The 25,911-nt window shown below is 44.8% G+C and overlaps 1 protein-coding gene across 1 annotated transcript in view; it reads left to right on the top strand.

Moving 5' to 3' along the window:
• The window catches only part of LOC115322053 (NADH dehydrogenase [ubiquinone] 1 alpha subcomplex subunit 5), a 34,930-nt gene extending 14,287 nt beyond the window's left edge, over positions 1 to 20,643 (top strand). The window contains exons 3-5 of the mRNA XM_029982388.3: positions 839 to 955; positions 1,049 to 1,114; positions 20,486 to 20,643. Coding sequence (XP_029838248.1) covers positions 839 to 955; positions 1,049 to 1,114; positions 20,486 to 20,590 — 288 coding nt within the window. The 3' untranslated portion in view covers positions 20,591 to 20,643. The remainder of the gene's footprint in view (positions 1 to 838; positions 956 to 1,048; positions 1,115 to 20,485) is intronic.
• The last annotated feature ends 5,268 nt before the right edge of the window (positions 20,644 to 25,911 follow it).

Below are 25,911 nucleotides of genomic sequence, written 5' to 3'. Positions count from 1 at the left end.
TTTCCTGTGTCCCTCGTCCATTGCCTCAGTTTTATTACTTTCGGTAAATATCACTTAGAATTACTTCTTGACGTTCATAGGTTACGAAGCACGCATTAGTATTTTTCTTCATGCACTGGCAGTCACAAAAAAAATTGAGAAGAACACGAGCGGCTTTCGCCCTCTCAACTAGCGGCCAGAATGAGCAGCCACGCGATCTGGAGCCGATTATATGCCGGCAGTGTTTATCGTAGCCTTGTGCCGGGGTTGACCACGAGACGTGTGCTGAGTTCCATACATTGTTAAGGTTCGACCATTACCATCGTCATACCGATTAGGCGCGGGTCACTTCCCGAACATTTGTTGAGACATTGATTGTCACGAGACCAAATCGTATGCACAGCGTTTGTGTCCATTGCACGAGGTGCATTTAAATATTGTCACCGCAGGTTTCACGAAACTTGACCTGGAAATCCCGGGGATAGCGTTGTTGGCAACGCCAGCAACGTGATCCCCACAACTTTGTCACCAAGATTTGTGAAAGGGAAACTGAAAGAAAACGTCCGCCTTCATCCTTGGAACTATGCGGCTACAAAGAGGCTCTTTGGTCAGTGGCGTTTCGTGCGAGCATACTTGGGTTCCCACTACTACCAGTAAGCTTGTGTAAAGTGAGAAACATTCCCGTCCAATGTCATTACGCCGCCCCTTTAAACTGGGACAGCAACTGGAAGTGCGATAGCAACCTACAGTCGCGCACCTATTTGTCACCGATCGTATTGTGGCATAATAGTGCAGTGCCAGGTTGACTGTCGGACCAAATCCGATTCTAAATGCATCCAATTAATTTTTATCGTTACAGTCGCTGTCCATACTCTACACGAAGCTGCTTCGTGCGCTACAAGGCATTCCCGAGAGTGCGGCGTACCGGCGATACACGGAGGAGATCGTGAAGGAACGCATGGCGCTCGTCGAATCTGTGAGTAAACAAGTTTGGAGAGATAAGCCGTATCTTTGAAACGGTGCACCGGGCACTTTGTGTCTTTTGTCCTCCAACCGCCCCGATTTCCAGGAGAAGGACGTTGCCAAGCTGGAAGCCAAGATCGGTGCGGGCCAGATTGAACAGGTCATCCGTCAGGTGCGTCGGTCTTTGCACTTTCGCTTGGCGGCACGTGGCAAACTTTATTTTTCCGCAATCCCCGCGCGGTCTCTCCCTCTTTGCGAGCGTTTCACGACCGCCGATTGCGGGGCCGTTGCGGGTTCAGAATGTTTCGCGAAGATAAGTACTCGCACGGTACTTGTGTAATGTAGGAGCGAAGGCAAAATGTGCATCCGCAAGACTGTTGCATCATTGCCGGCCATCCGCAACAGTGTACCTTGCTTCGCCTCCGAAGACGTTTCGCTTACCGCAACCACGTGGACAGCTTGTTGTTGCTACTTTGTTAACCCGAGGCACTTTGCAGCCAAAAACAAAAACTTTAAAGGGGTTTTAATCTGGAAACGTCAGATTTTACGAATGCTTCGTATACGCAACGGTCTTTTCTTTTTCTTTTTTTTTTCGTCAAATTCTTGTTTGGCTTAAATCATGGTCCTCTTTGGCCTAGAGACTTCTGCGGCATTTATTGTAACAGAATGTCAGTGATGCCTGTTTCCGTCTGTCATATGCTAAGGATAGTGACTCATTTGGTCATTGAATGGTGACCTCTTATGTATGTTTTGTGAATAACCATTATTTCCTTCAGCAGACCGTTAGATCCCGAGAGATTACCCACCGAAAATTGAGAGAAAATTGGGTGAAAATAAGGAGATAAGGAAAATAAGGAAAATAACTTTCAATGTGCAATAAAAAAAAAGTTGAAAAAATTATATTTTTATGTGTGTCTGTCAAACTTGCTATTGCGGCGAGGGGCAATGAAGCAAAGATGACTGTACTTCCCAGTCAGCATTGTTCGCTTATATCCCGCCATGGCTAACTAGATGCATTTATGCCAAGGTCATCACTCATCTGAACGCTACGATTACTAGGAGTGGGCTATCTTTCGGTGTTTATAAGGAAATAGCAAATCGAGCCAAAAATAGGGGTGGGCTACCTTTCTGGGGTGGGGTATCTCTCGGGATTTTACGGTAAAGTCAAGGACACCCTAAGTCAAGGACGTCTCGGTCACCTCGGCACCCCCCAAAATAAATTCCTGGCTATGTAACTGCTGCTGAGGTGTTGCAAGTTGGGCGAGTTGGTACGAATACATACTGAACAGAACAGCGCACAAAAAGACGAGGACAGAGAGAATGAACATGCACAACACACAATCGCTTGTGTGTTGTGCACAGAACTCTGCACAAAAAGGCAAGAACAGAGAGAAGGAACATGCACAACACACAAGCACTTGTGTGTTGTGCATGTTCGTTCTCTCTGTCGTCTTTTTGTGCACTGTTCTGTTCAATATGCTGCTGAGCTCCTTAGGAACACTGAAGTAGATGTTGAGCTTGGTTTTGATGGTTTCACATACAACACAGGCATGCCTGGTTCAGTTTTAACCTAGGGAATTTACGGCCATTCAGGTCAGCTGATTGATCAAGAGAGAAGGTGCATTGGTAGCAGTGTGCTCATGTGAATATAAACAAATTCGTTTATTGTCGACTCTTGTTTTAGAAAATTTTAAAATTTCGGTTTGTCTGTCAAACTGATGCTCGGGGATAGGTCGGGTATTTTCGGTGCTAATTTCAAAACGTTTTCTTCACTAAGTTTTTTTAAAGTAAATGGATGGTGCTTCATTTTGGTGGGCATGTTTATTACAATTGTTTGTGAACCTTTATATGAGTAGATGCTAGATTCCTTGTGTGCATTAATAAAAAGGAAATGGACAACTGAACTAGCCAAGGCGAAAGCAATGTTTTATGACCTCCTTAATAATTTAACTGACATCCCTTGGCATATTTTGTGCAAAGTGTGAATGGGCCCATTCACACTTCTTTTCACTCTTTATGTGCATGCTCTACACTGGCAGGTATACACTCTACCCCAGTGGTTCTCAAATGGGGTACGTGTACCCTTTGGGGTTCCCAAAGGCATTCTTAGGGCTTCCAAAACTCTCAACTAATAACTTTTTTTATTAATATGATGCTGATTGTTTTACATGTGCACCAAGTTAGTAGGGCTGATTAGTCTGTTTCAGAGTTTCAAAGTTGACTTGCATGCATTTAGTTTTTATTTACTCTTTTATTTACCCTCCTTCCTGGTGGATGGAATCCCCCTCCTCCCCCCCCCCCCCCCCCCCATCACTTCCCTTGATCCAGAAGGGTGGTCCTGTAAACATCAGTGGTTGAGAACCACTGCTCTGTCCTTTGAACTCTAGAATTCTTATGATTGGACCTCAACTACACTGAGAACTAGAAAAGGCTACCTTCAAGCAGCTTTCTTTTATATGTGCCACCCAGAGTTGCTATCTGTAATTTCACATTTTTTTTAGTACAGTGCAATCCACTCATAACGATGATGAAAAAGCCCGAAAATTCAATCATTACAACTGATCATACATGGGAAAATTACTTTCAAAATGTAATTTAATTACAATTACAATTACTTAGCTCCCAAAGTAGTTTAACTACAATTACAATTACTACTACGCGAAAGTAGTTCATTGCAATTACAAACTACTTATTAAGAGTAATGCAATCACTTTACAATTACTTATTTCTGAGAGCTACCCCCCCCCCCCCCCCCCCCCCCCCACCTTGGGCCATACAGCTGTAAACGAGTTATATGGTGTGGTGAAGGCGAGCGGGTTGAACATGAATACATAAAATTGAAAGAATAAAACACAGATGACAAGCAGTTGTCCTGTGCTTGTCCTCTGTGTTTTATTCTTTCAATTTTATGGAGTTATATGGCCGCTGTATAAATGCATTTCAGCCACGATGATTCGCTGCCTCTCCCTGTCTGTGGACCTGTAACATGCCGGATGTGGGTAACCGTAGCATGCGAACTGTGGTCGCTTCCACAAAACTAATGTCACAATAGCAGCAACTCTATTGCCAGGGATTCTGGGTTAATTCTGTGCACGGTAACACCCATAAGCGCCAACTACGGGGGGGCAGTGGGGCTCGTGCCCCCCCCGGACGGCTTCACGGGGGGGCAGAGCCCCCCCCGGCCCCGGCCCGGGATTTTTTTTAAAGAGCTTGGCTTGGGTCTGCGCCCATCGACAGTGGACTGTTGGCCGTCCTGACTGGCAGCTATTTCACAGGGGCCTGTTTATTCCCGCTTCTTATTTCCTTTCAGGCTTTTAAATGGTGGATCTCGGGACAGTGACAGATCAGACATTCAGTGGAAAATTCCCCTCAGACGGAGTTAGATGCGCGGAATATGTTGTCTGAATGAACAGCTGAAGTGCCCGCTTCAGCTATGACAGGCTAAAAAAAGTCTTGAAAGCGTCGCGACATCTCTGTCGGTTTTTAGACAACAAAAATGCTTCTGAGAATAGGAAGCATCCCCGACACAGTGAGTCAGTGACTGATTCTGCAGACCTGCTCGCCAAGAAAAAAATTTTAATTTCTTGCGCGTCTACAAATGAATGCCCTTCCGGCCAAGAAAATATTGTACACATTTTTGATTGGTCAGTGAAGGGCTTTACTACCAGTCTTGTCACCGAACAGCGACTCGAATACTCGTCCAGAAAACAACTTTTGACGGAAAAATTTGTAACCCCAGCTTCGCACAAGGTATAGTGGTATCAAATGGTCTTTGCTACCGTCTGAGAATTATTTTTGGCCCTCTTAAAATTGAAGTCAGTCGTATAATTAAAGCTTCTTGTGCCACCATTACCCCACTCTCCCCTGCTGCATGTGTTAACAAAATAAACAAAACATGACAATAAAATACACACCAGAAGCCAAATAACAGCATCGCAAAACACAACAAAAACAAAGGGACACTGCTTTGAAACAAAAGCCTGTGGGGAAGAGAGCGATTGGGCCTTCGGAGTCTCTACGAAGGCCAACTTTGGGGAAAGAATAATCATCATGCCCGATACGTGTTCCTTTTGTCATTCATATTAAAAATAGCGCAAAAGAGACGGGACAAAAAGACGAAGAAGCACACAGGACAAACGCTAACTGGCAACTAAACTTTATTGAAAGCTTCCAACTTTGACATTTTTAAAACGTTTGTATGGACAGTGCGGCGCTAGGCGGCACAATCCGCTCCCCTTTTCCGTTTTATTCTGAATAGGCTTCACGAACATTCCCAGGGAAGGCATTCATACATATACGCCGCAAACAGTCAGTAGAATAGCAAGTGCTTGATCACTTCCTTTGAGGCAAGGTTACCGGAGCTTATTACCTGTGGAAACTATTTTATATTAACTCCCTGGGTTGAGGCTTATTTGACAAAGAGACGGAAGCAACTGAAGGATCGTGATTGGAGTCCCGGAATAACGAGCGGGGCCAAGTGAAGTTCAATTGAAACTTAAACCGTGAGCCGACACGAACACCGCAAATGGAAACCTAAACTCAGAACCCATTGACATTCTTGAAACGTAAGCCGTTCTCATAGGAAGTCGACTCGCCCAGTTCCGACTCGGCTAAGAACGTGACAGTTCGTCCGGTATCCTGTGTAAAAATTAAGACGAATGGCTCTCCGATAAGTCCCTGCTGTAACCAAAATATTAAAATATTTTGGTTACAGCAGATTCATTTTCTCCTGTTCACCATTTTCAAAATTAACACTTTTGGTGCGCCTGCGTATCCACTCGGGGAGTTTGGTACTATATGGGCATCTCAAAATACACTTTACACACAAAATGGCCCGCAAAATTTAGATCCTTGGTGCAACAAGTAGGAATATTCCTGAAATACGTGTTTTACTGGTCACATTTATGCAACAAAATTTTAGACCCGAACTACCCCTGCAGAAAAAAAAAAAAAGATTCGCTTTTTTGTACTGGTAGTTTAGTCTTGCAATATGTTTGCATAAATGTGGCCAGTAAAACACGTATTCAGAGAAATTTCTACTGGATGCGTCAAACCGCTGAAGTTTCCGGGTCATTCTTTTGCGGAGCGTCTTATTTGGGGACACCAGGTAGTTAGCTGTCACAATGTCCGTGTCCGTTTGTTTATGTCCTTGTCCCTTTTTCTCCAGTCTCGGGTTTACCAAAATGCTCGGTAAAGGCTCCGACTGCTGCAGGTGACCCTTATGGGGAGAACCCACGGAACAAATAAAACAAGGACCTTCTCCTCCTCTCCCCCCCCCCCCCCCCCCCCGCAGCGTCCCCCCCCCCCCCCCCCCCTTTTTTTTGGAGCCACATTCCGGGTCTGCCCCCCCCGGGAAAATGGAAACTCTACGCCGCTGGTAACACCCAAAAAGCTGCTGAGATAGATAATAAATTTAGGATCGTCATGTAGCTAATCATTAGGATAGCAATGATTGTATCGATGTTATGCGTCTCATAAAGAAGACCGATTTGAATTTAGCATGGCAAGAACAACCTCGAAAAATGCATGATACACTGTAAACGACTTTATTTTCGCGAATTTCGCGAATCGCCTACAATTCGCGAAAAAAAAGTCCCGCGAGCAATTCCGGTAAAATGTAAACACATTGGAATCTATATTGCGACCCCACCGCGTTGCGAAAATTAGAATCCGCGAATTATTCCAAAACTGCGGCCTTTTGGACGCCTCGATTTCATGATTTACTTGAGCGTGTTTCAGCTGGAAGATATAGACGAGCCATTATTATTATTTTTTTTATAACTTTAAGTATTATTGAAAGTGACAAAAAAGTTGCCTACCTGCAAATGTTTCCGCAAATTGGAGGTCGCCTTTCGGTTTGTTGAATTTATTTTCAGAGACGGTGCGGAGAGTTTGCACCTCACGATTATATTTTTTACATTGCTGCTAATCTGTTTAAAGAATTTTTCGTAACAAGGCCCCGGCAGCCTTTTCTTTTCCATTGTAGATAAGACCGTTGCAGGTTCTCAATGCAAAGCAGCACTGCGCGCCTCGGGACGGTTGCACAGGCCAGGAAGAGAGGACAACGCGTGGAGGGTCACGATAGAGGTATAAAAACAAAGTGCAAGCCAAGCCCTCTATAAAAAAAAAAAAAAAAAAAAAAGATTCCTTCAACGAACAACAAATGTAAAAACAAGCTCCCTACAGTCTAAAACCGCGGTTTATAAGTTTTGGACTCTCGTCCAATCAGGCTGACAAACGTTTGAAAGGGTTAGGTAGAGCGAGCAGTAAATAATGAAGATTTATACAAAAAGGCAGACAAGGATTGGGAGAAGGAAGAGCAGTGTAGCAACAACAGTTGGAAGTAAGGCAGGGTGAGTCGTGTTAATGAGACCTGCTGCTTCTTTGCTTCTTCGCCTCGATGTCAGAGTAGCACGACTTACTGTTAGTGGTACCAACACGAGATAGAGGAGAAGGACGTGAAAAACTCGCAAAGAAAAGAGAATAATTTCATGAACAAAAAAGTCCCCAAACTTGACTGAAATATGTAAGTGAATATGCTAGCGGCGAAGACGCGTAAGGAGAACCTCGAACCTCCCCGCCTCGACCGGATGATGTGATCGGAGCCAACCAGCTCGACTTCGACCCCCAATGCTCCCGTGTGGGAATGAAAAATAAGAAAGACCCCTAGAAACAGGAGCAACAGGAAGCGAACGAGACGAAGAGTCAGATTCCACTACGACAGGAACGAAAACGGACGCGAATGTAGCCCTCATTTATCAAATTATTTCTCAAACTCTTCATTAAATCGTTTTACAGTCTACAAAATCCTTCATTCCGTTCTATCCCAGCCTCTCTTTCCCATCCCTCTTTTCCCTTTTTTTGAGCAGGTTGGGAGACACTCTCTCCCCTGTCGCTTTGGCTGTGCTGTCGTCTCCGTGGCCAGGGGGGAAAAGCGCCGCCGCCGCAAAATCTTGCAAAAGTAATTGTGCCTGAAATTTAGCAATTACTAGGGCTGGGCGTCGATTAAAAATTTTAACCCGATTAATCGCCACTCTTTGATCGATTAATTAATCGATTAATCGGTTGCGTCGATTTTTATAAATAATATATTAATATTGAATGCAACAGCTCGTCTTGCCTTTGAAGACTTATTTTGCTCTCTGTTACACGGCGCAAAGGACTTTTAGAATTGACTCATAGTTCAACGATTCAAAGACTCACATATTTTTGCTCCAGCTCCGACGACAAAGAAGTTTCTCCGCATTCTCCGACAGGAAGACAAGAAATCAGGGCTTGGGCAATGCTTTCTTCTTTTTTCAGAGAAAGGGGCCTCGATGAGAAGGCGTTGATTGTTGTCTGCGTTTTGGCGGATGGTCGATCCTTGCTGCAGCGGAGTACATCGGTGGCTCGCTCGTAGGTGATACTAAAGCGAACTTAAGCTTCCACTGTACGAAAACGGATATTTGTAGATGATGCAGTGAACTTCCTTCGAGTTAAAAACTTCACCGCTGGAGTTTACTTTAAACCCAAACTTTCGAGCGAGATTGCCTTTCATACTCGTGAACTCGTCCATTTTTGCGGGCCAAATACTGGAAGAAGTAACCATGGCGTTGTTAGCGTCACAGCTTGTTTTTGTGTTTGTTTGTCTTGCCTGGGCAGGATATGTAATAGATCCTCAACACGTGAAGTTTCGCGGTCGCGCGGAGATCAATAGCGGGCCCGGCTTTTTGTTCTGGCCTCGGCAGAACTGTAATGTATATCCTCGAACGCGTGACGCTTTGCGAGCGCGAGAATTGAACCTTGCTCATAGCACCTGGATGGGAAGAGGAAAACCACTCGGGACGGAACGACCGGATGCACACCGCATTAAAAAACCGATTAACCGGTTAAAATATTTGATCGCGATTAAAGCCTTAATCGATTAATCGGAAGGTTAATCGATCAATTGCCCAGCCCTAGCAATTACTGACGCTAGAAAGTAATTAAATTACAATTACAATTCCTTTTAGCCAAAAGTAATTATTGCAATTACAAATTACCGGGAAAAGTAATTAAATTACAGTAATTTAATTACTGTAATTGAATTACTACCCAAGTATGCAACTGATTATCATTGTATCTGGACTAGCCTTGAAAACAGCCCGAAATAACAACCCATGCTGCAGGATGGAGGAAGTTACCACGTCGTACAATATCGCACCCTTTTATAAGTCGCGCGTCCATATATTGAGCCTTTGTCACAGAAAAGGTGGTATATGTGTCGCGCCTTTGTATAAGTCATACCTCTCATGCGATAAAGATTTTTTTTTTTGTGCACATTTGTATTGTGAAATTGGAGTTTTGCGCAGTCGGCTAGTTTAGACATACAGTTTGACGTGCAACAGCTCTGACGTTTCGACTCGCGAGAAACGCCCGTAGCACGTCGCTGTCTGGCGGGGGCAATTAAGTATTTTGCAGCAAAAGAATGTAAAACGTGCTAAATGAGAAGATATTTGGCATTATTCGAGTGTGCACATGCTCAGCAAACGAAGGTTGAACGTGCCAGACACTCGTGAGCCAAGCTTTGGACCAGTAGGCCTATCAAGTCGCGGAGTCGACACGAGCATCAGCGCGCAGGCAGATAGACGAATCCGGTCACACTTCTTTCAGTACCGCTGAAAGAACTAGCCACAATCCTTCCTTTTACATGTAGCAACACGGCTGGACCATGGCAGATAAAAACTGCTCATCGGACAGCAACTATTAGCCCCGAGAGCGAACACAAGCGTCGCTGCGGTCGCCGCGCCCTGATTGGGTGAGGTGGACGATGACGTCAGGCGGAGGACTCCGCCCCGCGATCTCGCATCGGCTCGCTTCCCAGCACCGGTTTCCTGGTTTGGCGTTGCGTGCCGGAAGCTCTTCGAGGAGCTGGACTTCGTGTACCTGGTGTACAAGACGTTGAGTTAGGCCGATATTGACGTGCTTCCGTACATTTTATAAGCCTGCCTGTCCCTTTTAACTTTAAAATTGGGTTACAAATCCCGAAAGGTATCGGCGGAGGCGATTCCGCTGATGAGCCTCGGCGTCCGTCCACACGACACAAGGCAATATCCTGCGAGGGGTCGATGAAGCGGTGGCGCGAGTGTTTCAGACGCTGGAATTCTGTTCCTTGCATCATCATGATTTAGGACGATATTACATCCCGCTTTCAAGGCATTTGAAGTGGCATTTATATCATGGGCTTATGGGTGGTCGGCAAATTAGCTCGCGATCCCGACTTTTCGGTGCCACTCTGCATGCGCTGGTTCGCAGATGTTTTAAAGGGATACTTCAACGAAATTTGAAATATTCCCGTCGTGTTCAAAAATAGGTTGAATATGATCCACAATATCCGTAAATGACAATCGCACGTTTGTATTTTGATCCTGGTGGCTGTATTTTTCGTTATAAACGGCCCACTCTGGCAAGCGCTCGGAGAAGGCCCAGCTTAGAGCACGTGACATCCAACGCAATCGTGACGTAGGTCGTCTCAAGACGAGCAAAGCTACGGCGAGGCTGACGTCGAGAGGATGGCCTACACGTTCCAGCCACCGAAGCGGCTGCTTTTGTACGAATTTTGAGTGACGGGTTTATCTTCTATAATCTTCTAGAGGGACAATAGCGACTTCTGCGACACACAAAAGGGATTCTCGGGAAGAGGGGAGTTCCTCGTTCCCCTCTTCTCTCGTCGTGGCCAAAGACGAGACAACCTCCGTCACTAGCTGTTAAGGCTCCTAGACGAGCATTACAAACGAGGCATTAGCGACATCCACCAGGTGCTCTTTGCTGATCGTTTAATTCGTTTTAAAATTCCTTTTCGAGACTTTTTTAACAAGATATTGGTATGTTCCATGTGATACTGCTCTTTTGAACACATATAGACCAAAAAAATGAGCCGCGCGTCGAAATTTCGTTGTAGTATCCCTTTAAAGGCCCTGTGTCTGATTATTTTTGAAGTGCTCGTGGAACAGGGTTGTTTTACAGTAATGTAGCTTCTTCGTGAATTAATTATATAGTTTATACACGTATGCAGGCATATTTCTTAGAAGATGCACAATTACTGGAAATTCGTTTGTAAGGTAGCAGGAAAAATGGCCGAATTGCCCCCAGTTGCCAGTATGATATGTATTGAACTGCCCAAAATATGCACAGCAATAGTGCCGTAATTTGGAATGTTTATACTTTTTCCTAACATTTTTATTCCAGACTTGGGTATTCGGAAAATACACCGTTTAGTCTGAATTGTCATTTTCAATTAAGAGACACTGCTGCAGGTCTCCAAAAGCTTCCTCAGCCTCCAAACTCCCTACAGCTGGACTCTCTGACAACAGAGGAAAACAGGAGTAAAAGCAAGCATTTGAATGTCTGTCCAGTGGTAGATGCAGCACTATAGTCGGTTACAAGTCAAGAAGGTAGGAGAAGCTCCTCCCACAAGTGTGATGCGCCCGTTTCAAATCTCTCCGCAGTCGAAAGAAGAGTTCACTGGAAACGCTCCTTGTTCCGCTTCAATGGATTCCCACTTGTCTCCGATCCCACTTTTTAAGAAAGCGACCTTTGTATTCATCGGAGAGGGAACCGAGCCCCTGAAAGCAGCCTTTGTATCCATCGGGGGGGGAAGCTAATCCCCGAAAGTCGCATTTGTTTCCGTCGGTGGGGGAGAACTCTAATCTCCCTCTCGTGGCTTCCACAATGCTAAGTCAAAGTCGAAAGATAAAGCAAATATGTACAGAAGGGCAAGACCCTCCTCGCGCGTTGGCCGCAACGTCACGGAAACGGTGGAACGCTATTGGATGCGGAGGTGGCGGAGGGATATCTGATTCCCTTTGAGGGGCATTCGCCGCTACCTTCTTAACCTGTAACTGACTATAAATGTGGAATCTGTGAAGGGCGACAGTCTGCGTGAGAAAAGCTTCTGGTATTTTAGCTTCAGGACAATTCGATTTAAGTAAAATCTCAATTTTAGGGCTTAAAGACCGACCAACGAAACCATTTTCCGCAAGGTAGGAAAATGCCCCCCGCACGCTCCTCTTTTCACCCTCTCCCAAAAATCACGTGACGGCAGGGGCTTCTTTTGTGTCGGCTTTTTCTGTAGGGATAATGCTCAAAAACCGCGAAATGAGCGGCTAGCTGCGAGCGCCACAACGACCTTGAGACGTCCAGGTGTCTTCCCTCGTTGACGCGGGTACGCTCAATCCGCGAGATTGAGGAAGCCAGCGCGACCGAACGCTTTTTCCCATGAGCTGCAGGTCCGAGGCCGCTCGGTCGGTGGAGATCCAGGGGTCGTGGTATGCGGGGTTCGTTCCAGTAGCCGCTTTCTGGCATCGCGCGGCTGCTGGAACCATTCCCGTGTTTGCGCAAGGATTGGCTTGCGCAATAAAGGGTTCAGGTCGTCGATAATACATTTATTTTCGAAACTTATAGATCAAATGGCTTTCCCCAATCTCTTCTTTACTGTTTGAAACACAACTCCTCTCATAGGTTGTTTATCTCATTTTGGACTCTTTTGCGTATTTATTCGTCCTTACCTCTGCTGGATGTTTGTTTTATTACTTGATAAAGACCTTTAAATATTGGCGCGGGCTTGCGCGATCAACGCTTTACCGGATTTATCCAAAATTGGAAAGATTGGCGTCAAGAGCGGTTGAAGAAGCAAACCGAAATCCTTGCTTCTAATGAAGACGGCACAATCGCAAGATAGGTCTTTGCTTCACTTGCCTCCACAGCGTCCTATCGTTTGCACTATCGCAGCTTCTCAATAAAATAGCTGTATACCACATTTTACTCATGGTTACTATAGATGTGGCCCCACAGGCTTTCCCGTTATCAGCGAGTCGACGTTTTAACGACCGGCGACTCTCCTGAGTGAGAATAAATATTATCACCTTCCATCAACATCCACTCCTTTCTCTCCCTCCACCCCCCTCCCCCCCCCCCTCTTTCCCGAGTTGGGGAAGTATCAGGCCACTCCAGGAAGCAGCCTGCAGACTGCGCTTTTCAGCTACTCATCCTCAACACATTCGAAAGTGGAAATAAACATATCGCATGAGCGACGCCCAAATTATTTGCAACCTAAATAATGTGGCTCTACTGTTGGGACCCAATCAATTTCATCATCAATCATTATTTGTTACGATTTCATGGTAAAAGTGTGTTCGTCGTGATGCCACAAAAGTGGTCGATTCAAATTTTGCTGAAATACTCGCTCCTGTGACGCTCTAGTGCGTAAGGTCAAAGCACCCGAGGCAGTGCGTAATACTTTACAACTGTCGTTGACAATAAAATATTCGTGGGAAGTGCGTAAAATTGTTTACACCACAAAAGCGTACCTAAACACAACAAAATATCGCAATGGCAAACAAAAAAAAAAAAATCAGTTTGCGAAACCCGTTGTTTTTATCTCTCTCTCTCTCTCTCTCTCTTTTCGCGCCACTACAAAAAATAGCGGCCGAGTAACGAAATTCTATCAAAACCTCGCTTCTTGGAGAAAGGACAGCTAGCAGGCTATATGGTAGTGAATTTGCCAGGGAGCTTGTAGAAATTATAGGCGACCATTGAACATAGCCTTTTGCACAAATCATGCCCGGGATATTTCCATTTTCCTTCCACGCGATTAGAAGGAAAGACGCTGGGAGAATTCATGTGCATTAACATGCTGCTTCTAAAAGAAAGTACCAGATTTATAGTGCATGTCAATTTAGATGTAAATAGTTTAATCACTGTGCACAAACATTCGCGGCCTGGAGGATGACATGGAAGCATGGCGAAAAGCAGCTTGCTGAAAATAGAAGTCTCTATTGCATTCCACTGGTGTGAAGAATTATTACGTATTTTGTCTTATTTCCGTGCCAAAATAAAAACAGCGTTTAGAAACCGAACCCTGTGCGTTTTGAGGAGCGCCGAAAGGACATAAAAAAAATCGGGACAACCTGAACAATACGAGGCGCCTTGCGTCACTCAGCTTTTCCTGGTTGCTTGTTTTTCCGGAGCCTTTCAAAAGGGGATGAAAAATTATGGACCAATTGACCCGACTTGCCACATTAGAGCAGTTCATTTTCATTACGACAGGCTCTCTTAGAGCGTCTTGCATAGTTCAGCTTGTACTGGTCCGTTTTTATTTTCGGTTCCTTTCAAAAGAGCTCTAAGCCACTGGACCAACCTACAACATTCAAAATTTACGGAAGTGGAGAAGTGTTTGGGAGGGCCAAGCGGGCAAGGGTTGCACGCCTCTCGAACCACCGTCCGTTACCTTTGCTTAATGGCTGGGCTTTGCGAGCAGAATGCGAGCTTGTTCGAGTAACTTGGATCCGTTCAGAAGATAAACCCCTCTAAACGACAATCTCCGCCGCCTGGGAAGAACGTAAGCGGGCGAACGAGACGCCTCTGGGTTTTGCGTCACGCCTACATTTCAAGGGTCAGAGTTACTAATTCCCGACACCATGCTTCGCGTGCCTTCTATCGTTCTGCAGTTTGTTATTTTAGTGGTTTTCGATGATGCTGAGCAATTTTCTGTTTTAAACCATGTCCTTAAACACAATATTAAAAAAAGTTAATTAGGCAAAAATAATTAACAAGTATCCTGGACTTTATTAATTTTCTTAAATGGGCCCTGGCCCAGGACCAAACCACCACAAGCCTTTTTTCGTTGCGATGAGTAGTTTTTGCAGGAGCGATTTGGCCTGCGTTCTCTGAAACATCCTTTATATATATATTTTTTTTTTCTTTTTTTTTTTTTGCTATCTTTGATAGCGTGATTAACTGATGCTGTTCGTCTGGTTCTTATTAATTTTTTTTTTGCTTAATGTTAAAAGCTGAAAAGTGAATATTATTACTTGATGTGTAGTATGTCGCCGTGTGCCAATTGTAAGGCTGCAGAGGCCTAGTCAAGTCATACTTTTGACTTTTTGCCCCTGCAGCCTACATCAGTTTTTGATGTGAAATAAAGGACTGATTGATTGAAGTTGCACCGATCTGGCTATAATGAATTGAATCAAACACTTTTCCCCAAAACAATACTGAAAATTTTGTTTGTTTGTTTACCATTTGCCTATCAATGCACTTTTCATGGGTATTTATTTTGTACCTGAAGTAAGGAATGATCAAGCTAGAAATATTTATATCAGGCAGCCATAAAAAAAATATCTAGTGATAAAAAAGTTACTAATTTCTAGCTGAAGAGATTTAATTCACACAAGTTTAAATCAAATAAAAAAAAAACCTGTTTTTTTTTATTAAAATATATTCTGATTTTTCGACATTGACCACAAATAACGGTAATTTCAACTTAGAAATGAATGCTGCTAAGAGCACGAACAAATAAATGAAGGGGAAAAGTTCCAACAAATTGCTTTGCAAGGGCTGAAGAAAATGGCTCAATTCTACATGAAGATGGTATTGAACCAGGAAGCTCTGCCTCGCATGCGCCATGACAAAACACACACAAAAAACACTAGCTTGAAAACATGTACACTCAGACTTTCTGCATCCTCAAACCGAACGAAGTGGGAAAAAAAAAAAGTTATGTCCGGAGAACACAATGTTAATACACATACACATAAAACACAGTAAGGAGGTTCACATAGAATCATATAGGGAAATTATACGATTAGTTTCACAGCACAGAAGGCATGGCACAATTACAAAAGTGGAATTTGCTGAAGGTACTGAAGAAGGCGTGGCACAATAGCAAAAGTAGAATTTGCTAAAGGTACTGAAAGTAACAGATACTTCTGATGACAAAACTGGGCGAAAAAGGTACGCGGATCGACTGATCGAGCTTCAGATATTTTGCCGCTTCATTCTTTAGTAGTCTGGAACGATTGAGTTTAATAAAAGAAATGCAGCCCAGTGGCAACATAAACTGCCATCACTTCAGCAGTTAATGCTTGGGAGTGATCAGCACAACCATTATTTTGGACAAGCGGTGTCCACTAAGAGCACCCGATGGTTGCTAACGCGAGCGGAAGTAGCCGATGCAGCCGTTTTCTACTCCATTTGGAGGAGAAAACTCCTCCCATTGGCGTTGGACTCGCTTTGCCACTACTCTCACTTCTAGAACACTGTGGACGCGCTCCCAATTCCAAGGTCAAAATAGAGGCGCATCTACAGGCGCGCTTCCCTATTAAAGGTTAATAAAAAAAAACGAAGCTTCTTGGGAAAAAAAAAAATCTATTTACAGCTTTATATTGTTTTTGCGGAGAACACAGCCCACGCTTAACTGTTGGCTAGGCTGCTGGTCCCTTTGGGAAATACCTTACTCTGCTTCCTTTTCTTATCGGTGCCGGCACTTTTTCCAAGAGGGTCACACGCATATTTTCTGGAGGTTGGGGCATCCTGCGGTCGTGTCCTGTGTTCTCGTCGGCATGGGCCCCGATAAACGGCTAACATTTTTTGTCTGACACTGAGAATAGACGCCGAACACCAAATCGGTGGAAAAAGAAGAAGGAAACTCGAGAACATCGAGCCCTAGTTATTACTTTTATATTTTATTTTTTTCAATTAAAATAATATGGATTCTATCTTGGAGGAGGCAATCTGAAGTATACAAGTTTCAATATCTTTCACTTGTTTTCTACTCCGAGACTTACGTTCAACATCAAAATACCCTTATCTTTTTTTTTATAATCGTGTTCTGGGTGTAATTGGTGCAGCATGTGTGAATGAAGCACATATTTAGCATATAACACGTGCGAGCTACTCGCAGCACCAACAATTGCCCTATCTCGAATGACATGATTGTACTGGCGTTGGAATGCTACCATGTACTAGGGCGAGGAAATAATTATTCGCTCTTTCGCCATAACACTTTTTTGAGGTTTGCACACTGCCTTCCACGCATGCATGCTTAGATTTGGTACTACTGTGGTCACGCTATCGAAGTTTGACCTTGATAGCGTCACTTTCCTTGCTTCCGTTTCGTTGTAAACATAGCCGCTCCGCTGGCAGTGTGCACCAAGGTTGTGCAAGGAGCAATAATCCGATTTCTCCGGTCGGAAAGTGTGCCAGGAGCTGAAATTTTTCGGAGGCTTATGACACATTGTGGGGCGATGCTCTACCACGTAGATTTGTGTGAGGGGATCGATGAGATTAAAAGTGGCCGGACAAGCGTGATGCACGAAGAGGGACCAGGTCGGCCTGTCAGTGTGGGAGACCTGGTCCCTCTAAATAGTTGGGCGACCAACCAAAATCCTTTTTCTTGAAGGGAATACGCAAGCTTGTGGACCAAGTGCATCTAAAAGGGAGGAGACTACGTAGAAAAATTGCGTACTTGTTGAACCCCTACATCCGTATAAACGAATTGAAAAAAAAAAAAAAATAATAAGTGCGGATGAGCCCGAGACTGAAGAAAATAAAAGCAGCTAACATAAACCGCCACAGAGAACCTCTTGTCCGTGTCACTTTGAATTGCGATTCATCCTCGTTTCACCGATTTTAATCAAATTGAAATTGTTACAAAATATATTTTGGTTTTGTTCTGTGAGACTGTCCTCAACGATAGAGGCTGATTCCCATGTGCACTTATTACGTAGTACACCAAAAAACCTGAGCACGAATAATTTTATTTGATTATCACACCTTCAGTCTGCTCTACAAGCACGTAGTCTTTTTTATGTATTTATTATTATAAAATAATTCAAGTAAAAGTTACTCCTTGTATGTCTTTTCCGTTTTCCTTTTTTTTTGGGGGGGGGGGGGGGGGGAGTTACAAAGAGAAAGGAAAAGAAAAGATGCACCACAACCAACTGGTTTCATTAACCAGATCAATTCACATTTTTATCCTTTCTACGACTTACCGCAAACAACGATTAGAATGTTTGGGAAATGCAAGCGAAAGACAAGATTCGCCGGAAGCCGATGACTGCGCTCGCCAAGTGACATCATCGTCCAGTATTTACTCCGTAGTTGCCTCACAGCCCTTCTGTTTGAGTGTCAACACAGAATGCTATCGGGTCTCCTTGAGTCCACCCTTTGGTACCTGACGGACAGACCCGCCGTAATCTGTTGCAGTCACCGCGGGACGTCCAGACGCAATATCTTGGGGGGGCGCCCCGCAGACGACCTTTCTCGTTTTACGCTCGGCCTTTGTCCGGCACCAAGGTGATCTCGCCGACGGGAAAAGCGTGACGAGGCGGATCGTAAAGGGCACTCGACGGACAGCTCGTGATCCAATTTTAGGCTTCCGTTTTGGCATAAGGCAGCGACGGACTACGTACGCAGCGACTATTTGGTAACAGTCGCAGTTAAACACAAGATTTTGAGGGGGGCAGAAATCAAATGTCCTTTTAATTATATTTCTTATTTTTTTCTTTTTTATACGGTTGATGGTTGTTTTGTCTTTCCTAAACCATGCCAGGAATGCCATACTATTTGACAGAGAAAGGAAAAAAGGCTCTTTATTCCTAGTGTATTTTAGTTGGTCAAAAGAGCAGCTGCTATCTTCGTCGTTGGCTGAATCCAGGTGACGTGGTCCCTACGGGTGAACTAGCACTCGTGGGTTTTCTTTCTGTCCACGTCCGAGAGGAGCGGGGGATCGGGTATTATTTAATTGTAGGAACGTTGCAGTAGTTAGTCATTAAGCGAAATCAATTCAGGGCCATCTTCATCGTGAGGAGGAGCACGACAATCAGCAGGGATGAGATCTGGAAAGTAGAGAGGATGTCCTCTCCTTGGTCAGAAACGACTTGACGAGCAGCGCTTCGGTAGGTGTTGCTTGTAAGGTCAATTTTTTTTTAAATGCTAAGAGCCATATGAAATGTCTCACAGGATAGAAACAGGTTCGCACATGATCAGCCTTTGCACACGTGGTCAACAGTCCAAGCAATGGAACGGTCGTTGAGAGCGCAGCGTTGCCAGTTTGGGAGTTAAATTGACACACCCTGTATGTACATATGCCGATGGATGCCCAAAGTACGCATGTTCTGGCCTCTTTTTTTTTTTTCCATTCATTATCTACAATAAACGTCACCGTTAACGAGGGTGAATTTAAAAATATGATTCCATTAGCCACCTTTGTCAGCTGTCGAGATTACTGAGAGTCCGAGTGGGGTGCTTCTCATTGAGGCAGCCACCAAGTTGTAAGCAAACATCTGAGTATTTTTCATTTATGTTCGGTTGGTTTTGTGGTCAAGGATCGAGTGAATTTCTAAACCTCTACCTCGTGATCATGCCTCATTAGAATAGGGGCTGTAGAGGGGTTCTCGAGTGCAAAGCATGAAGGGAGTGGACAGGTGCAGACCAGCCTTGTGTTAGCGCAGTGTCATTCTTCCTTGGTCGCTACATGTGCAGGGGGCTGTGCGAATCTCCTTTCCCTTTTGTATTTTGGTTGATTGTCAAGGAGGAAAGAGTTTGAGCCTTACAACAATCCCCCCCCCCCCCCCCCCCCCCTTAATTTCCGACTTCTGCAAAATTGTTTCCACCTATTGGCCGGAACACAAAGTTACCTCTGCGGGTTCGCTTACCAGCTTGCCCGAGCAGATCAGACATTTACTGCACCTGGCGGTCTTAACACAGTCATAAAACCAGGTTGGAAAACATGTGGTGAAAATTTCACAATTGTTCATACATGTAGGCTTCAATCCTTGTTTTCGAGTTGTTAAAAAAAAAAAAAAATCTTTTTTTGTTGTTGTTGTGAAGTTTGAGGAACATTAGGGTTTTTTCCCTACTAATTTCGGTGTGACTTCGTTTTTAATAAAAATACTTTTCCTTTGCCTAAAACATATTTATGTGATCAGAACTTGGAACTTCCGATATAAGCGTGCTTATTTTGCTGGTATTGGTTAGCATTTGACCCTTGTTGCAATCCTAAATACAATTTTGAAATTTCCGATTTCTATTTCCGCTTTAAGCTAGTCGGTTCACAAAAGCAAGTCTTTCGTCTTCAATAAGAAACCTGGTGAAAACGTGTTTTATTTTTGTTTTGTTTACGGTAAAGCTTTTTCAGCGTAAAACGTTTTGTAAAAGCAGTCCTGTTGCACGTGTGCCTTCTTTGTTGCCCTTGTCAAGTTTGCGCTATTTTAATCATGTCTAGTAAGAACCAATTAGCCCAAACAAAAGTCGTGTTACAGATCTATCCTTGAAGCCACACAGCAAAATAGGGCCTCTAACTGACACTGGTTGCCCGCAAGGACAAACGAAATTTAAAAACGGTATTTTTGTGTAGATTGGTAACCATATTGAATAGTTTTCTGGTATTCTTATATTTTGTGCGTTTTTTAGTTGTCGCACTGGCAACTATTCATCGCCTCCTCCGGATGCCGGGTCCCGCCCACAAGCACAACTGCGCTTTTCCGGGCCGGAACATCATTTGTGTTACGCGTATCTCGAATAAGCTTTGTAATTAGTATTATGAGTAGCAGTAGTGGTGTAGTGACCGACAGAACTAGAGCGTCAGGACCTGTCTTTCGAACGGCCGTCCACATTACGGCCTTGTGCTGTGCTTCGGCTGCGCGCTCGAGGTGTATACGAGACGCCGAAGCATCGTCGTTCTCATCCCGTCAGTGACTGTAGTAGTGGCAGTGTGTGATGGCGACATCCTTGTGTCTTTCAGGCGGAAAACGAGCTGGTCCTGGCCAGGCGAATGGCCACCTGGAAAGCGTGGGAGCCCCTGGTGGCGAAGCCTCCACCGGATCAGTGGAAGTGGCCGGCCGCTTAGTGTGCCACGGCGTTTGTAGAGAGAGACTACCAATAAAGTATAGGTTCCACAAAGGGGGAGTTTGCCTCTTCCGTCCCTGTGGGTCGGCCCAATACCATCCTGGAGGCACGGCCTGCACGCGACCTCATCGTTGGTGGATGCCCGACCTCAAGCGGCAAACACAAACTCAAAAAGAGACGCCTCAGAGTGCCAGCGTCGCACCTAGGATGCGCTGTGTGGATCACGACGTTTGGGGAAAAGGGGGGGGGGGGGGGGGGGCGATTGGATGGCTAAAATTTTTGAGGTTTTGTTTGCCAGCTATCCTGGTGGACCAAATTACCTAGAAGACAAAACTTTTGTCTAAGTCGTTTGGTCCACCAGGGTAGCTAAACGTGTAACGTCTGGCGGGCAGTCGAAGACTAAAAGACGCGAACACAGTTGCACAAGGTGCACTAGCACGGTGCACTTTCTGAGTGATTGGATTAGCCGCAAAGAACGACACCAAAGAAAGATGCTGAGAGCCGTGGCGTTGTGATTGTGGCAGTGTTGGGTAAAGTATATTTAAAAAGTACTTCAAGTGCAGAGTAAATAAGAGATTTGTACTTCAAGCAAAGTACTGTAAATACAATGCACTTGCAAAGTAAAGTACGAGTACTTTTTTAACACAATCTTTCGTGTTGCCCTTTCATTTTCCTATATAGCGTTTTGTTTTTGTTTTACGTACGCATTGCTCCAGGGGTAATCGGGGGTGCATCAAACAATTTTGTAACTTTCGACGAGTTTTGAATAAAGTGAAGTTGTTGCATAGCAGTTTTACTCTTGCTGACGAACTATTTAACACAATCGTACACGCTTTGCACTGACATCCCATTTATTTCGCAGCACCACGGAGGAGAGAGACGTGGAAGCTGCTTTTGTACGAATCTTGTAGAGGAAGAATGAAGAAGTCTGGGACACGAAAGAGAGCCCCGGTGTGAGGGGAGTTCCTCCTCTTCTCTGGTGGTGGCCGGAGAGCTGGAGACTTCAGGTGCAAACCATGGATAAGGCACTTGATTTGTTTCGTTCTTAGCCGTCATTCATTCACTCCGAGAAATGACCGGGTGACGTCTTAAAAGAAGATAGCAGGTTTTCACATGACGCCGTACGACTTTTTTTTTTTTTTTTTTTGGGGGGGGGGGGGGGGGGGTCTTACTCGACCTCAGACGTAAGCCAAGGACTCAAGCGCGTGGTCTTTGAAAGAGCTTAATTTTACCGAGCTCAAGAAAGCACTGTCCAGATCAATGCGCTCGTCCTTGTGCCTTTCTCGGCGCTTTACGCAACATATGAAGTACAGTTGTTACCTTCTGAGAACGACAAAATAGACCGCTTCTGTGGAAGCTCACTCCTGCGTGCACTCAGTTGCTCTGTCTACCGATGTGGTGACAAAACATAAATCCGCGTGTCAACAAAAAAAAAAAAAGAATTCCGAGGACACCTAAGCACTTGCCGAGTTAGGAATGCAAACGCATGAATGTCGTTCTTCCGCTCCTTTTGTTTGCGGCGTACTGGTGTGGACGGCCCCGTTTCGCTAATGCCAAGGTTGCGGCCGACGGCCCAGCGCGCGCTTTCGTAAAGTGAGCTTTGGCCGTGCAGCCACTCTGGAGTCTGCCCGTGCGTGCTCTGCTGGCTCGGCGGCCAGCCGCTCCCTCTTACCGCCGGCAGCCGGGCCGCTGCACCGCCATGGAGAGGGCTTTTCTGGTGGCGTTCCTTGGAACTACGCCGCGCGAGAGCCAATGGGAGCACCGTTCTATGAAAATATATGATGTGCGCCAGCCAATGGGAGCCTATCCATCAGATCGCTGTTACAGGCAGGCTTTGCTCCGTCGGGACAGGGGAGATGATGGGCCGTTTAGCGCGGCTTCAATAGCTGATAACGCCGGTTCCCTCCATGGGACCAGTTAATGCTTTCCCATTAAAATATTGGGCAGTGGATGCCGAAAACAACAGTAATCTCAGCCTGTCCCAAAAGGCACTTTTTCGTGCCCTGATCGGGCAGGCATTGTGTCAGGGTTGGGCAGTATCGCGATAGTATTTTAGAAATACATTTCGTATCTGTATTTCTGTATCGCGATACATTTCTTTTACCAGTATCTGTATTCCTGTATCGATATACGTTTGGAGTGTTTCTTTGTATTGCGACACAGTCAGGATGAAATGTATTGCGTTACATTTCTTGAAAAATAATCCCCCCCCCCCCCCCCCCCCACGAAAAAAAAAAAAACAGAAGTCCGAACGCATTTTTTTTTTTTTTTTACTTCTGAGGGCACCAGGGTCAAGGAGATGCTGGGGCATTGCTACTATGCTGACCAAGGTTCCTTTCCATTCTCAAAACTATTTTTCCATGCGTCCTCTTCTCTCTTCTGAGAAATGTTGTGTAATCGGGGACTCGAACCAGCTGGCGTGCCGGGAGTAGAGTCAGAGCATCTTCTGCCGCAGGTCCTTAGGGAGGGATTTTTTGAGTCATGGTTTGCTGGCATCTGCTGCTAACCGTCTATCTCGCCTTAGCGTACACAGTACACTCAGCCGGCAAAGCTGAGTCACAGTCCGTTACATCACGAGCCTGGCAGTGGTTGACTTGAAATAGTAGGATGACTCACGCAGTGATGTTCAAGCAACACATATCCGAATGTGTCTGCGGCTGCACCCGTAATATTGCACTGCTCAAGGGTATGTAATCAGCCTACATGAACGTGACCCGCTGCTCTGATGATCCGAAACCCAGGAAGGAAGCCGGACGTGGCCTCGCTGGGCCGATCCCAGACTTTGTGCACCTGTGACTCGTCTCGAGAGCGCCGTTTTTCAGAGAACTCGCACCTGTGCCGGCAATATCGGGTCGCAATCCTCGAGGTTTCTGTTTGGATGATGCTAGGCGAAACTTAAGGACTGCAATTCATGTGTCGGTGGCGGAGGGCCGGCAGAAAGAGTCTTCACAACAGGGCTGCCACCCTATCGTTTTTTTAACCGTAACAGTAGATAAGACATGTGTTCCAGGATGCTTTAGGTGGTCCACTATTCTCGAAAATTCCAAATGACGCTGCCAGCACGGTCTTCAACGAGGTAACGTACAACGAAAGTACGTATTGTCCTTTCATACAGCAGCGTGGTAAAGTTTCATGATCAAGGCCCCACCTACAGATAAAGAATACCAGTTCATTCCACCGTGACGTCATGTGATCAATAATGACAGGGGCGTCCTTATTGGACAGGGGCTTGGTGACGTTTTGATGAGATTTATGAGGGTGACGTAGAATTTATTTAGAGGTCAAAGTCTTTTCGCATCCCTCGTCAGACAGACAGGATTTCAGGGAACGTTTTATTGAGCCTATTGAGCCCGTCGTCCGAAACCACTACCTCCAAGGCAAAATGCCAAGCCTATGGGAAAGTAATTTTGGGATGAAAAACTTCCACTCCAAGCTTCAACTCAGTTGGGGTCTCAAACAAATTTGAAAAATGTATTGCAGTATCAGTATTTCTGTATTTGTATTTCTGCCCTCCCTAAAATGTATTCCCCTATTTGTATTTTGAAATACTTTTTGCCTCTATTTAAAATGCCTTTCCGATAAGTATCGCGATACGTTTTTACAGACATATTTTAGTATCAGTATTTTAGCTACTATTTCAATGTATTCCAATATATGTATTTCCAAATACATTTTTGAGTATTTCTGCCCAACCCTGCATTGTGTCTATACGGAGCCGTCACTTTATCGATGTTTTCTGTTTCCTCTCCTTCTCAGTGACGTGGGTTCTGTATCTGGTATGCGGGACGAAAAGATAATACAACATTTCAACCTGGAATATGCGAGAAAATATTGGTGAGGCAAAACAAGGACGTCTGACAATCACGCATTTTTTGTGAACAAATTCTAGCGGCGTGGAGGGATCAAAACGATGTTTTACCGCATACCAGAAGTGAAAACATTCAGGATGGCTGCGTCATTGTGGAAAAGATGTGTACCCGGCTAATATAACAGAAGGGTTTCACGAAACTTGGGAAATGTGTTTTGTAGTCGGGATTTGTACTTTTCTCGGGAAGTATAAGAGAGAAAAATACTTTAAGTACAAGTACACACTCAAAAGATGTACTTCAAGTAAAGACCAAGTTCTATATACCTACTTAAAGTAGTACTTTACTTACCTCCCAACACAAAATTCTTGCGTTATTTCTTTTTTTTTTTTAGTCGGGCCATTGGCTCATAGCCTCCACAGCGCTCTGAAGGCACCGACCGGGAGATTCCAGACACCAATAAACGAAGCAAAAAACAAAAAACATTTAAGTGAAGAACCAGAATAAAACAAACGTAGCAGCTTTTTTGTATTTGTGACTACAGAGAATTTTATTTATGAAGTGACTTATCATGTTTCTTCATGTGCGTCCACATCCGTGAAGAAAGCACCTGGAAATGGACACCTTAGAAGTATTCTTGAAGACGCCGGTGCCTTGTAGCAAGGTTAGGTGGTTAATGATCCTGGTGCGCTATAATTTTTACGGATAGTCAGTCCAGTGTACGCATGGTGGCACAAGGCTGCCAAAACGCAAGCTATATTCTCAATCAGTTTCCTTCTGATCTTGTGGGAGTAGGGGGAGGGGGGGGGGGGGTTAAACTTATTGGTGAGCCACACTTTGACCCGTGAATATCCTCGCGAGTTGCTGTTTCTCCGCCCATGGAATAGGCATTTTTATATCTTGAGGCCCCGTTTCCGGGGATTCCACAAGGGAGGTTCTAAATACAATTCCATCACCTCCCTCCATCCACTGCCCCGCAGGGCCGTACATTTTTTTTTCTCTTTTTTACACGCGCACTTGCCCGCCATCATGATTTGATTGAGTATATTTTATTTAAGACAAGAAAGTTTGGTGGGCTATGGCAAAAGGATAGTAAGCATCCCTCTTCAAGTGACAGCTGTCAGCCGCCAAATTGGCAAAACCCTTGTCGGTGGCTGACAGCTGTCACTCGGAGATGGTTAAAAGGGGTGTAATTGCGTCTGTGGTAGATAACGCGTGTAAAAAGTCCTGTGTGCATCGGGTTGGAGAGGCAATGCGAGTTGCAAAAGTTGCGTGTTTTGGAACCGGGCCATCACCAGGATGTAATTGCTAGTGTTATGCTCAAGGTGCTAGGAAAGTTTAGTTCGTCTCCCGTGGAAAAACCGGTTGTGAAGAATGTCGTCTGTGTGCCTTACTAACATCGAATATCTCATAATTTAAAGTCAGTGGCCAAGACGTTCGGAGTAAATTTAGTTCTCAAAGCTCAACATAAAGTAGAAAGTTTAAAGGGATACTGAACCAAAATTTGGATTTCGCA

The sequence above is a fragment of the Ixodes scapularis genome, unplaced genomic scaffold (assembly GCF_016920785.2).
Source record: "Ixodes scapularis isolate PalLabHiFi unplaced genomic scaffold, ASM1692078v2 PGA_scaffold8__174_contigs__length_109621045, whole genome shotgun sequence".
NCBI classification, from domain to species: Eukaryota; Metazoa; Arthropoda; class Arachnida; order Ixodida; family Ixodidae; genus Ixodes; species Ixodes scapularis.
Note: the sequence above shows the minus strand (reverse complement) of the source record. Positions and strands in the feature narration are given on the sequence as shown.